Genomic DNA, 15,122 nt, shown 5'->3' with positions numbered 1-15,122 from the left:
TCCGCTCACACTCAATATCTGATCAGGTTCCTTATTTTCTGCCAAGTGATGTCTGGTCACTCTGGCTTGTCTTCAGCAAGATCCTGTTAGATTCGTGTATCCCAGAACCCCCACTCCCCAGCATTTCTCTTAGTAATTGTCCATCCACTGACCCCAACCCCACTCCTTGGCTGTAAATTCCCATTTGTCCATGCTATATTTGGAGTTGAGCCCAATCTCTCTCAAACTCTAAAATCCCATTGCAGTGGTCCCTATACCAATCACAGTGGTCCTAAATAAAGTCTGCCTTACCATCTTTAGAAGTGTCATCGAATAGTTTCCTTTCTTTAACTGTATGAAACTAAAACCCAAGATACGTCTATGTCAGAGTTGTCACAGAAGCTGCCAGACAAGCCCAGGGTTTACGCCTATGCTATTGGCTTCCAAGACTAGAGCAATCATGTCCTGGACAAGTTTTCCATCTTCTTGAATCTCTGCTATACTTACTACAGAGTGAGAACATACCAAACACCGAAAACAGAAACCACATTTATGCCATGTTCTCAGATAATGGTAGGAACAGTTATTGGGGTATAATTTAAATGTCATAAAAATCACCCATTTAAAGTATGCAATTCAGTGGTCATTAGTATATTTAGAGTAGTGCTAAGTATCACCATAATCTAAGAACGTTTTCATCATCCCCAAAAGAAATATTTTACCCATCACCTGTCACCCCTTGGCCCCCTTTCATCAGTCTAGCCCTGGCAACCAGTAATCTACTTGCTGTCGTTAAAGATTTGCCTATTCTGGACATTTCATATCAATGGAATCATACAATATGTGGTCTGCTGTGACTACCTTGTGTGACTTAACATAACATTTCTGACATTTGTCCATGTTGTAGCCTGTATAAGTGGTCCATTCCTTTTTATTGACAAATAATAATCCACTGTGCTCATTTTGTTTATCCATTTTGTCATCGTTCATCAGTTGGTGGCCATCTGGGTTGTTTCCACATTTTGGCTGCTATGAATAATGCTGCTATGAACATTTGTGTACAAGTTTTTGCATCGAAATATCTTTCATTTCTCTTGGTGACTTACTTAGGAGTGAATTTGCTGGGTTATATGTTAACTCTGTGTTTAACATGTGTGAAGAGCTACTTTCATATCAGTTTATCCCCCAGAGAACTTTTTATCTCTTATTCTGTTATTTTCTTTTTTAGTGTTCACATTCCCTTCTTTCTTTGTGTGTGTGTGTGTGTGTGTGTGTGTGTGTGTTCTTGTATAAGTCTTATTCCTCACCATTATCTAAATTCACTCATTTAGCAAACATGTATTGAGTGCCTGTTACATGCCAGGAACTGTGCCTGGCTCTAGGAAGACTATGGTGGACTAGATAGTGATTGATCCTATCTCTCTCAGCTCTTACTGTCTGGTGGAGGAGACAAAGAAGTATATAACAATTTAAAGTTACCCTGAGATATGCTGTAATCGAAGAAATACAGAGTGCTATGGGTGCTTATAGGAGAGATATCTGCCTTTCTTTGTATTTAATGCTGTAAACAACTTATGTTAAAGTGTCTAACCTACCTCACTGATTTCCAGTAGTTGATATTCCCAGTTGTTGATACTTTCATTTTTTCCCAATTTTTTATTTAATTCTAGTTCATTAACATATGGCACAATATTGGTTTCAGGAGTAGAATTAAGTGGTTCATCACCTACATACAATACCCAGTATTCATCACAAGTGCCCTCCTTAATACCTACCACCCATGTAGCCTCTCCTCCACCTCCCTCCCTCCATCAACCCTCAGTTTGTTCTCTATCATTAAGAGTCTCTTATGGTTTGTTTCCCTTTGTCTTCCCCCCACCCCATGTGTTCATCTGTTTTGTTTCTTAAATTCCACAGATGAGTGAAATTATATGGTATTTGTCTTTCTCTGACTGACTTATCTCACTTAGCATAATACATTCTAGCTCCATCCACATCATTGCAAATAGCAAGATTTCATTCTTTTTGATGGCTAAATAATATTCCATCATATATATGTACCACATCTTCTTTATCCATTCATCAGTCGGTGGACATTTGGGACCTTTCCAGAGTTTGGCTCTTGTTGGTAATGCTGCTGTAAACATTGGGGTGCATGTACCCCTTTGAATCAGTATTTTTGTATCCTTTCAGTAAATACCTAGTAGTGCAATTGCTAGATTGTAGGGTATCTCTGTTTTTAACTTTTTGAGGAAGCTTCATACTGTGTTCCAGAGTGGCTGCACCAGTTTGCATTCCCACCAACAGTGTAAGAGGGTTCCCCTTTCTGTGCATCCTCACCGACATCTCTTGTTTCCTGTATTGTTCCTTTTAGCCATTCTGACAGGTGTGAGGTGGTATCTCATCGTGATTTTGATTTGTATTTCCCTGATGCCGAGTGATGTTGAACATCTTTTCATGTGTCTTTTAGCCATGTGGATGTCTTCTTTGGAAAAGTGTCTGTCGTCTTCTGCCCATTTCTTACCTGGATTATTTGTTTTTTGGTGTTGAGTTTGATAAGTTCTTTATAAATTTTGGGTACTAACCATTTATCAGATATGTCATTTGCAAATATCTTCTCCCATTCCATAGGTTGTCTTTTAGTTTTGTTGATTTTTTCCTTCACTGTGTGGCTTTTTATCTTGATGAAGTCCCAATAGTTCATTTTTGCTTTTGTTTCCCTTGCATGTCTTGTAAGAAGTTGCTGTGGCTGAGGTCAAAGAGTTTGCTGCCTGTGTTCTCTGGGATTTTGATGGATCCTTATCTCACATTTAGGTCTTTAATCCATTTTGAGTCTATTTTTGTGTATGGTGTTAAAAAATGGTCCAGTTTCGTTCTTCTGCATGTCACTGTCCAGTTTTCCCAACACCGCTTGTTAAGGAGACTGTCTTTTTTCCACTGGATAGTCTTTCCTGCTTTGTTGAAGATAAGTTGACCATATGGTTGAGGGTCCATTTCTGGGTTTTCTATTCTGTTCCATTGATCTATGTGTCTGTTTTTGTTCAAGTACCATACAGTCTTAATGACTACAGCTTTGTAATGTAGCTTGACGTCTGGAATCATGATGTCTCTAGCTTTGCTTTTCTTTTTCAGTGTTGCTTTGGCTACTTGGGGTCCCACTGTTGATATTTTAGAGCCCCATATTTATGCTAGTATTGAGTTATTCAAGGTGAATCACTGACTACCGTAATTCCCTTTCATAGTTTGGATCACATTGGAAAAGAACATGAAATAATAATTGATAATAGCTATTAGAAACCTTTTAACATTTTAAAAAAGTGTTTGAGATGAGAATATGCTGGCCAAGTGCTTGATAAACACTGTAGTATTGAGAAGGCAATGTTTGTTGAGTGAATAAAAACATATATTTTTAAAAGTTCTTTATGTTCTATAAAAATATGAAATTGTCAATTCAAAGAATAGGATCATCTTCTTCCTGCCTGCCTTCCTCTCTTTTTATTTTTGGTTAGCATATAGCAGAGTGCTGTATGTACGCACAGAGGACGAGCACTAAGTGTGTAAATGAACGGCCTTTATACATGAGTGTCTAAGTTTAGCGCTTTCCCATGCAGAATGAGTAAGAATGAATTCAATTTCAGTGCTTTCTCTGACTTCCAGGACTTGTCACAAGACTGCGGTACCCAGTTAGTACGAAGGAGAAGAATGCACCAACCACTGCAGGATTCAGCTATGGTAACTCATTTTGTAGTTGCATTGGCTAATTTTCCTTAGGAAAAAAAAATCCCATTACTACAAGACCAATTTAGATGTTTAGAATTCCACATAGAACTGTTTTTATAGTTTTATCGTATGGGTTTTTAGATGATTATACTTGTAGCTATGGTAACCCTAGATTTTCTATTTTCATCATTATTCATAATTCAGCAGAAAACTTCCTCTTAGTGAAAAATAAGCATTGCCATGTTATTTCTAAAATAAATCAAATCCTTTTCTGGTTTTCACCAGCTTGATTGGTTACTCACAGGAAAGTAAGGATGGAGGTAATAAAGAAGGCATCCAGCGTGATTGTCTTTGTTGCTTCTAGGAAAAACCTTTTAAACAGAAGATTAAATTCTTTCTAACCTGATATAATTGGGGGGGGGGCAACAAACTGAGGGGGAAGAATGGTAAAGGAGAAAGTATTCGATTATGTTTTTTTCTAAGTACCTCTAAGCTCTATTATTATTAGCCTATTATTCAGCACCTTCTTGCCTTCCTTTGTTCACTTTGGTTGTACTCTGATGGCTTAGAAGGGAGTATATCCTCCCCAGAGGGTGGAAGGCCACCTTTTGCAGCTTAGATGTAGGTGACAAGTCTGTTCTATGTCTTACTGATAATTGTATTACCCTGTAACTTTGACATTGACCTTGGTTGTCGTTCCTCTGTTTCCCACTGATTCATGCTGTGTTCTCCTTATTAAATGTTATCACTTTCCCCTCTGTCTCACAGAAAAATGGGAGATCAATCCTTCAGAGCTGACCTTTATGAGGGAACTAGGGAGTGGACTGTTTGGAGTGGTGAGGCTTGGCAAGTGGAGAGCTCAGTACAAAGTGGCAATCAAAGCTATTAGGGAAGGTGCCATGTGTGAGGAAGACTTTATAGAAGAAGCTAAAGTGATGATGTAAGTTATCGTGTTCTTACTGGTTCCTCTTTTTGCATTAAAAAGTAGCCGCTCACCAGCTAATAGCCCTGCGGGTTTCTTTTCCTATAGTAACTATGTCTATGCATGACTTCCCTCCCAGGAAGCTGACACACCCGAAGCTGGTACAACTTTATGGTGTATGCACCCAGCAGAAACCAATTTACATTGTTACCGAGTTCATGGAAAGGGGCTGTCTTCTGAATTTCCTCCGACAGAGACAAGGTCATTTTAGTAGAGATGTGCTGCTGAGCATGTGTCAAGATGTGTGTGAAGGGATGGAGTACCTGGAGAGAAACAGCTTCATTCACAGAGATCTGGTAATCATAACCACCCGTGTTCCCATTCATTGGCCTAATTCCTTTGTAACACTGGGGCAGCAAATGAGCAATGATGTATTAATATCCAATTTCTGTTCTCAGCGATATTTCACCATTGTCTTTAAACCTGGTGAATTTAACTTGCCTCATAATTTTAACAGAAAAACCTTGATCAAATCTAATACATATAATACATAATTACATAGGCAATTGCATAAATAATATGTAACTACATAGGTCATTGTTTCTAAGCAAGTTACCATATATTAACTATTTGATCTCCATAAAAATCTCATGTGATAGCTAGTCACAACAGTCTGTCTGGTCATTGTTGTTTGATAAATTAGCATGAGAGAAGTGAAATGACTTATGCAAGGTGATAAATGGGGAAGTTAAGGGTTGACTCCTCCTTTCACTAAATCCTAAACACTTTTCCACTCACACATGTACACAGAAGCTATAACAGGAATCCTTGGTTTATTTTCCTGATTTCTGATGTCACTTGGAAAACATGGAGGCCCACATGAACTCCTGAGAATACTGGAAAAAGGAATCTATTGCTGGTTCTAAAATATGGTGCTGGAGACACTTCCTAATTTTTCCCCTCCCCTACTCTTTCTCCGTAACTTCTCCATTTTTTTTCTCTTTTTTTCTCTGCCTGTTTTCCTCAATTGTGTCTGTTTTCAGCACGACGACAGAACTATCAGTTCCTATTAAACCTTCAAGATCATTCTTTCACTAAAAAGAATGTGATCCTCTACTTGGGACTTTTTTCCATGTTTTAGTTTTAACTTTCTTGTCATAAAGCATGGATGCATTTCTTCTGGAATAGCAGCAAAGCAGGTAAAAAAGATGAGACAATCAGCTTAAGCAGACATTGCTTTTATAGGTATTTAACATATATCAACTAACATAATCATTATAATAACCCTAAGAAGTAGGTACGATTATTATTTTTCACTTTACAGATGAGGAAACTGAGGTGTAAATGGGATAAAATAACTTACCAATAGTCAAGTATAGTGTGGAGTCAGGATTTGAACCCAGGGAGTCTGGCTCTAGAGTCCACACTAGAGCCACTGTGTGATGCGATCTCTAGACTTAGGGCATAATAAAAAGCTGAAGATTTGCGAGTGAAGACTTGACTTCTAGATGTGTTTTAGGGTAGTTACCTAATCTCTCTTAGATTCTTTTTCTGCATCTGTAAATTGTGAGTGGATTATAATATTGGTTTGCTCTCAAGACTATTTTTCTCCCAGCTTTATTGACGTACAATTGACAAAATTGCATATATTAAAGTAAATACCATAATGACTTGAGATATATATATATATATATATATATATATATATATACACATTATGAAATGATTATCAAAGTCAAGTTAAATATATCCATACCTCACATGTGGTGAGAATGCTTACGATGTACTCTCTCAGTAAATTGCAAGTAAACAATAAAGTATTATTAATTATAGTTATCATGCTATCCATTAGATCCTCAGAACATATTGAGTTCTACATTTTTTTAAGATTCCATATGTAAATGATATAGAGTATTTGTCTTTCTGTTGGGCTTTTTTCCTTTAGCATAATGCCCTCCAGGTTCATCCACGTTGCCACAATGACAAGATTTTTTTAATGGCTGAATAATATTCCACTGTATAGATATACCACATCATCTTTATTTACTCATCCGTTGATAGACAGTTAGATTATTTCATGGCTTGGCTATTGTGAGTAATGCTCCTATGAATATGGGAGTTGAGACATCTCTTTGAGGTACTGATTTCATTTCCTCTTGTATATATTCAGAAGTGGGATTGCTGGATCATATGGTAGTTCTACTTTTAGTTTTTTGAGTAAACTCCATACTATTTTCCACAATGGCTGTACCAATTTACATTCCCACAAATAGTATACAAGGGTTCCCCTTTCTTCACGTTTTCTTCCTTGACAACCTTTGTCATCTTTTGTATTTTTGATCATAGCCATCCTGACAGGTGTGAGGTGATATCTCATTGTGGTTTTGATTTGCATTTCCCTGATGATGAGTGATGTTGAGCACCTTTTCTCGTACCTTTGGCCATTTGTATGTGTGGCTTTTTTTGAAAAACTGTGTATTCAGGTTCTTTGCTCCTTTTAAAAATTGGATTATTTGCTTTTTTGGTATTGAGTTGTATGAGTTCCTTATGTATGTTATATATTAACTCTTTATCAGATATATGGTTTTACAAATCGTTTTTCCCATTCTGTAGTTTCCCTTTTTTATTTTGCTGTTTCCTTTGCTATGCAAAGGTTTTTAGTTTGATGTAGACCAGTTATTTATTTTTGCTTTTGTTGCTTGTGCTTTTGGTGTCATATCCAAAAATTCACCAGTGAAGCCATCTGGTCCTGGGCTTTTCCTGTAACAAGACTGTTTTAAAGATCGCATTATGTAATTGGGGCAAAGGGCTCTGTAAAATAGATGTGATATAGATAACATTCATTATTGTTATTATGCTCAGTGATAATAAAGAACATCTCTCTGTCATATTGAAAGTTGTGAACTAAGCACCTTCCTCTTTTTTTGTACTTTCAAAACTGATGAAAATCGAATGCCTACGTGAGTGTGGCAGACTACATCTGTCCAAACAGAGCTTATCTTGGTGAAAGCAATTTTGATAATTTCGTGCTTATGATATTGACATCACCATGGTAGGTTTGTGTCGCCCCTGAAGGGAAGATTCTGATGCTCCTGTCTTTTGGGCAAAGAATGCTGTTGACCATGAAGTGAAGTAATGATAAGATATCCCCGTAGGAAGATGGGGGCAAATCTGGGGAACTTTAGAAGAGACTCTTAAAATGCCGTCAGCAGGAGTAATCTCATATAAGTGGAATTGCCACATACAGAGAATAAAATGCTAAAAGCATCAGGAACAAAAATGCATCTTAGTCCATAGGTTATGGCATTAAAAATATTGTTATTATGTTTTCCTTCTGAGAAATACTATGTCTTGCCCTTAAAGAATGGGCAAGAAAATATAATTTACATAATCCAGAATTATATTTGCCCAATTTCATATGTCACATCACAATATAGTGGAAACATTATAAATGACAAGGTAAACGCTGTTACACATGGCTGTTTTTTTGTTTTGTTTTGTTTTTTGGTTTTTGGGTTTTTTGATGAGATCAGGATGACCAATCACTGAGGAAAGCTATTGGGTAAACGATCAGTTACCTATCACTTTGTTGTGTGTTATTAAACTCACCTAATGAGAACCTGGATTAAGGACTTCAAGAGATGTAGTCATTATTAATAAGAAAATCTGACAGTTCAGTAAGAATAGAAATGGGAGGAGGGAAAAGTAGGTTGACCTTGTTAGTCTTCATTTAGGTATGACAATTGGCAAAGTCATATAATCATGTCTTATTGCACATATGACCTTCTGACCTGTCCTTCTACCCATTTTTTCAAATGCATTTTGGAGACATATCCACGGGGTTAAATCCAATTTATAAAGAGACATTTCCACCTTCCGTAAATGTTGACTGGGCTGTATTAAATTGAATAGAAACAGAATCTATATTTTTCTACTTTGTAGAACTTTGTAACTAATATACCATTGAAATGTTGTTTTCCAGGCTGCCAGAAATTGTCTAGTAAATGAGGCGGGAGTTGTGAAAGTATCAGATTTTGGAATGGCCAGGTAAGGCTGAGTCTATGTGAACATTTTCTGTCAATTTTGGATTAAATTAATATTTTACCTTTGAAGGTATAGAAAGCCTGACTTTTTTTTTGCAGTTTGACTGTGTCGACTTCTTTTTCTGAAGCCTATTGAAGAGCTGTTTTTAAACCACATCTTTTGTTCCATTAGCAAAATATTTGTAGTATCAATCATTTTCATAGGAAAACTAATTGATTTTTCTGCTTCTTCGTGTGTTTTTGATGTAAGGCAATAAAATAATTAGATTATATTTTGAAAAATTTCTTTGCTGAATATATCCATTTTACTGTTACTGTGGGCTTTCTCTCAGGTAAACAGATTGTTGACAAATGATGACTGTTTCATGATTCATTATGTGGTGTCAGGTGATAGTCACATTAGCTTGTAGAATTAATAAGCACAGGAATAATCTGCAGTGATGAAGTAAAAAGGAAATCTTGTTAGCTGTTCGGAGATAAGTTCATTCATTAAAAAACAAAGTATACATTATGATGTTAATCATTCTCTCCACTAGGTGGGAGTATAGTCTGTTAAATATTCTACTTTCATTTCTCCCTGGCGGAGGGTTAGATTTCTAGCGTCTTTTGTTTTCACAGAAATGTGTTTAGGAGTAAAGTTCTTAGAATACCTAGTCTGTTGTGTTTTTATTCTCTTAATTTTTGTAATTTTAATAGAGTGTTAGAAAAGACCTTTAAAAAGTATTATTTGTCCTCTCCCTCCTCTGTCCGTTCCCTCATCCATACGTCCATCCTTAAAAACACTAGGTACCTACTGTGTATGGGGTGTTAGGCTGAACCATAGCAGAGAAGAAGGCATATGAGCCCCTGTCATATGCAGCTTATATTCAGGAGGAGAGAGAGACATAAGACCTGAGAGAATTGCAAAGAGAGGAAAACCCAGCGATGGGACCAAGCGAGTGTCAGCACACCAAGGCCTCTGGCCCAAATGTGACCCAACACTTCTTTTCGTTCAGCTTGTGAGCCAACAGTGGTTTTCCAATTTTTAAGATTTTATTTATTTATTTGAGAGAGAGAGACAGAGCAACAGAGATAGCAAGAGAGAGCACGAACAGGGAGGAGAGGGAGAAGCAGACTCCCCATTGAGCAAGGAGCCTGATGCAGGGCTCGATCCCAGTGCCCTGGGATCATGACCTGAGCTAAAGGCAGTTTAACCAACTGAGCCACCCAGGTACCCCTGGTTTTCCAATTTTTAAATGGTTGGCAAAAATCAAAAGAATTTTAGGACATGTGAAAATTATCTGAAATTGAAATGTCGGTGTCCATAAATGAAGTGTTACTGGGACACAGCCTCACTCACTACGTGCTGTCTGTGGCTGCTTTCACACGACAAAGGCAGAGTCGGAGAGTGGTGACAGACCATATGGCTTGAAAAATAGGAAATATTCACCATCTGGCCTTTTACAGAAAAAATGTGCTCCCCCCTTAGATAGAGGTCACGTGGGGCTGGTGGGGTGGTTGGGCGCTGAGTGATGGTCCAGGCAGGGTGATGGTAGCTACGTCTGATCAGGTGCTCTGGAAGACCTCTTGGAGACTGGGGTATTTGGACAGAGACCAAAAAGATAGAAGTAGCCAATGAGGTGGCGATATGAGGTTAACATATCCCAGGTGGAAGAGACAGCAAGTATGAATGCTCGAAACTTGGGACAAGCTTGGCCTCCTCAAGGAATCGGAAGAGGGCCAGGTGGTTGGTTCAGGGCCAGCACGAGGAGCAGTTGTCAAGGCCGCCCGGCTCCAGGTCACACAGGCCGAGCTTAGCTCGTTGTGAGAGCGGGGCTGCTGCCTGTCAGGACAGTCCTCACCCAATGCTCTTTATGTGCTTTTTATGAAGACTTTCCTCTGACAGGCTGTCCTTCAGTTTCCCATGTTGGATTTTTATATGTTTGGCTTTCAGAAAATCTGTGCTTTGCATCAGCCCCTCTAAAACACTCATTAGACCCTAAACTCAGACCCCCCTGCCGGACGGGCATGTCAATCCCACTCCCGGTGCATTGTTACCATGCAGCAGAGGGACTTTGTGCAATAACTTGAATGTTTTCTCATGGAGCTTTTAGAAATTAGCTTTAGATGTTCATATATTACGCAAACACATTCCTCTTGTAAGTACATACTGAACACGTTACAGAAAGGGCTGAAGTCTCCATATCTACTACCACGATCCAGGGTCTTCCCCAGAGAGAGCCACAGTTATCAGGTTGTGTGTGTCCTTCCAGAAGGATGTAAGTATGCTTGCATAGCAAAAAGTACAGAGTATGGTTTTGAGTGAGTGTGTGTGTGAGAGAGAGTGAGGAATGTCATGGTAAAAAAATCTACCCTCCACCATTTACAGATGTCATTTTGCAATTTGCTCTTTTCATTTGCTGTAGGTTTAAATTGTACTCTGTGCAGTCGTGGGGGCCAAAAGCACGTGCGTCTCCAGACACGCTGCACCACTTCCTTTAGAGCAGCTCTGCTTTAGATGTTTTACATGTGGGGCCTTTGGGTTAAATTTTGTTTAAAGAACAAAACTGCTTAAAAAAAAAAGTAGCTCACTCTTTTATTGTGTCCTGCCTCTATTGCCTTATAAAAAAGAAAAACACACAGACAAATGAAAGTGCAGATACTAGTGTTACAAAGCGTCCATCGCAAGCACACGAGTGATTCTCGGGGGAAGGTGGAAATCACCAGGCGTGGCCACGGAGGCAAACATTTAGCTTCAACCGGATGCTTGTTGGACTTCAGTCAACTGTGTTTTTGATTCTAAGAGGGGAAAAAAATTGAAGAACATGTGCCACATCGTAACTCAGAGGCGTAAACCTGTGGTGTGTCTTACTTTAGGTACGTTCTGGACGATCAATACACAAGTTCTTCTGGTGCAAAATTTCCAGTGAAGTGGTGTCCGCCTGAGGTGTTTAATTACAGTCGCTTTAGTAGCAAATCCGATGTCTGGTCATTTGGTAAGAACGTGGTCCGTTTCCCCTCAGCTCTACTCTGAAGAGGAAGTGGATGCATTCTCTGGTAATCCTTTATCCTTTTCCAGGTGTTTTAATGTGGGAAATATTCACTGAAGGCAAAATGCCTTTTGAGAAAAACACCAACTATGAAGTGGTAACCATGGTTACCCGGGGCCACCGACTCTACAGGCCGAAGTTGGCGTCCAAATATGTATACGAGGTGATGCTGAGATGTTGGCAGGAGGTAAAAAAAAAATTTTTTTTTTGTACTCTCTTTCTGAATCTCTCAAACATTTAGGGATCTGGGCTTGGTAGATTAATAGCGTATAGTGTTTACAGCCTAGTGAGTTAGTGCACGTTTCATATGATCTCTGACTCTAGGTAAAAAGCCAACCCTTTCAAGTCAGTTCTGAATAACAGGAAGAAGAAGGTGAAGAAGTGGAAAATGATAATAATTAAGATCATAAATTCAGGCTGCCACCCCACTCCAAGTGGAAATCCTGTCACAGCTGCCTAAATTAGGGACTGAGGGAATAAGTCTGGAGAAGCAGCTCTTCTTTCCACTGGACCGCTTATCTTGTTGAAGTATTACTCTTTCACCAGAGAGGGTTTCTTTCACCAACCCTCAACTTCCCCCAGATCTCTTGACCCACAGTCTTTGGAAGTTTTCCTTCCTGGTGTATTGAAATGTCACCTCGTAGAAAAGATTAGACACCGAAATGATTTTTGAAAGATAATATTAGCTCACGTGTATTGTGTGCTAGGCACCGTACTAAGTGCTTTAGATTTAGTTCTCAAAATAACCTTCAGAGGTGCAGAGATTTTTACCATGACCACTTTGTGGATGAGAAGACCAGGGCTCCTGAAGTTGACACTTGCCCAAGGCCACATTGCTACAGAGAAGCAGAGCCCATGCTCTTGGTCACTTGTTATACTGTCTCCAAAGAACACTTTGGGAGTGGGACTGGGATGGGAGAGGCCTGGGCAGGAAGTGTTTCTGGGGGTGGGAGAGGGCAGTGTGAGCAAAGGTAAAGTGGTGGTAATGAGTGTGGTGTGTGTGCAGGAGGGTGGAGATTGGTCTGATGGAGCAGAGAGCCCACATGAGGGTTTTTGTGGGAAATGAAATTGGATAGTAGGAGGATGGGGGAGGGCACGTGATAGAGGGCACCGCAGATAAGCAGGACTTGATTTTGCAGGCAATAAGGAGCTGTGTTCGATTCTTGAATGGAGACACAAAAGGAATGTCATGGAGGGGCGCCTGGGTAGCGCAGTCGTTAAACGTCTGCCTTCGGCTCAGGGCGTGATCCCGGCGTTATGGGATCGAGCCCCACATCAGGCTCCTCCGGTACGAGCCTGCTTCTTCCTCTCCCACTCCCCCTGCTTGTGTTCCCTCTCTCGCTGGCTGTCTCTGTCTCTATCGAATAAATAAATAAAATCTTTAAAAAAAAAAAAAAAAGGAATGTCATGGAAAGGTGTGTCTGGCAACAGTATATGCAGGCTAGGGTAGACCCATGTGGAGACACCTGAGTGTTCTAGTCCCAAAACGATGAATACCTTGGACTCGTGTGCTATGTTATGTGAGTTTGAACGTAAGAAGTTATTTTAGGGATGGATTCTGGAACCCACAGCTTCTCTTTGATTTTTAATTGTAGAAACCAGAGGGAAGGCCTTCCTTTGAAGATTTGCTGCGCACAATAGATGAACTAGTCGAGTGTGAAGAAACTTCGGGAAGATAAGTGATGTCGTGGTCCGTGGCTTCCAGATTCCGAAGCATGAGGAAGAAATGGCACTTTGTGGCTAACTTTTAATTTATTTAGCACTTGGACAGGTAGACCGTTTTACTTATAAAGTGGAAAAACCTAAAGCATTTGCTTCTAGACCAGTCCTAGTTCTGGGACTGAATCTTTCAGGTTATGGAAACACTGCCTGAGAGATGGTGATTAAAAACACTCACTTTTATCCATCCCACAAGTACTTGAGTGCCCACCTTGTGCTAGGTACGACGCCCAAAGCCTAAGGTTTTCCCATTTTAGGGGTGTACGTGGGGCCATGTTGGCTGGTGTCAGTGGAAGGTCAGGATATTTGGGAAGGGAAAGGGAATTAGAGCCTTGTTCCAGCAACCTTTCTCTTTCCTTTGACTTCTGCAGAAATCTGGGCCTAAGGCATTGTCTAGAATGTGGGTTCTGGATGAATCAGGAACCCATCTTGGTTAAGTACCCCTCTTTTCTTTCGAAAACATCCGTTTTCAAGACTGCCATTAGTATTACATTAAAAAATATTTGTATGCTGTATATATTGTAAATATATATAATATATAAAGATATATATTTATAAGAAACATGAGTTGTCTTTTAATTAAAAATTTTAATTCTGTAACATATGAACTTACCTTTTTAGGACTAGGGACTGTGCCTTGCAGCTGTCAATTTCTCTTCCCCTAGGGATCAAATATTCCTTACTGAAGAGAAAAAAGTCTGGACCTTTCTACCACTAATGCCTCACTAAGGCAGACATGTTTGGCGGTGTCTAATTTAAGCCCCCAACCAGGCCCATGTTTGGGCTGAGTGACCCTGCTCATGGTATCCATAACTAATTGAAGTTAGGTAAAAATTGAACTGGGGTGGGGCACCCGAGTGGCTCAGTCAGTTAAGCATCTGCCTTCGGCTCAGGTGATGATCCCAGGGTCTTGGGATTGAATCCCATTTTGGGCTCCCTGCGCAGCAGGGAGTCTGCCTCTCCCTCTCCATCTGCTTCTCCCCCCAGTCATGCTTTCTCTCTCTCTCCCTCTCCCAAATAAATAAAAATCTTTAAAAAAAAAATTGAACTAGAGACAATTAATGACTTTCTATGTCTTAAGAATCTGCCCCAGGACATAGGTGCTGTAAGTGGAGGTGCTGGGCTCTGGAGCAGAATAATGAGGTGATGTTCACAACAAAGCCTTCCCCCGCTGCAAGGAAGACCCAGGAGCAAGCTCAAATTCTGGCAGAGAGACCAGGAAAAATGGAGGGCATGGTGTATAGAGCTGTCTCCTGGGTGGTTTTCAGGAGATCTGGTTGGACTAGGGTTCCTGGATCAGTGAGATTGTCTAGAAGAGCCTCATGGTAGATCCTGTGATCAAGTTTGTTTGAGTGGATTTCTGACCATTACAATCTCTGGCAAAGACACCAGCTGAGTTAGACCCTTCATTTCTCCTCATGCGTCCAGGGCAAAGAAACAGTCTCTGTTATCAATAGAGGCCGCATATTGCCCCACACATTTTTCTTGGTATTATAGGGGTAGAAAGCTGAGGCACACACAACACACAGGGCCTTTCTGTAGGAGTTTCAGCTGCTCTGGGGACTGCTGTGGTGTCGCCTGTGCCACAGGTGTTGTGTGAACACAGAGCTGTTGCTGGCTGCTCTGAACAGTGCCTCCCTAGGACCCTGGAGAACCATCTCTTTCCCTTCTGGTCTGTCCATCCGCTGAAAGCTATCCTTCCTTATCCTC

At 40.0% G+C, this 15,122-nt stretch overlaps 1 protein-coding gene across 2 annotated transcripts in view; it reads left to right on the top strand.

Annotated features, from left to right (window-relative positions):
• Positions 1-13,372, top strand: part of TEC (tec protein tyrosine kinase) — a 131,294-nt gene extending 117,922 nt beyond the window's left edge. The window contains exons 12-19 of one of the 2 annotated variants that reach the window (XM_057309644.1): positions 3,637-3,711; positions 4,468-4,639; positions 4,761-4,977; positions 8,604-8,668; positions 11,521-11,639; positions 11,723-11,880; positions 12,833-12,981; positions 13,289-13,340. In XM_057309644.1, the coding sequence (XP_057165627.1) occupies positions 3,637-3,711; positions 4,468-4,639; positions 4,761-4,977; positions 8,604-8,668; positions 11,521-11,639; positions 11,723-11,880; positions 12,833-12,940 (914 nt within the window). In that variant the 3' untranslated portion in view covers positions 12,941-12,981; positions 13,289-13,340. Of the gene's footprint in view, positions 1-3,636; positions 3,712-4,467; positions 4,640-4,760; positions 4,978-8,603; positions 8,669-11,520; positions 11,640-11,722; positions 11,881-12,832; positions 12,982-13,288 lie in introns of both variants that reach the window. The other variant, XM_026508848.4, reaches the window with a different exon arrangement.
• The last annotated feature ends 1,750 nt before the right edge of the window (positions 13,373-15,122 follow it).

Source organism: Ursus arctos, unplaced genomic scaffold, assembly GCF_023065955.2.
Source record: "Ursus arctos isolate Adak ecotype North America unplaced genomic scaffold, UrsArc2.0 scaffold_9, whole genome shotgun sequence".
NCBI lineage: Eukaryota > Metazoa > Chordata > Mammalia > Carnivora > Ursidae > Ursus > Ursus arctos.
This window is presented reverse-complemented; position numbering and strand designations above follow the sequence as displayed.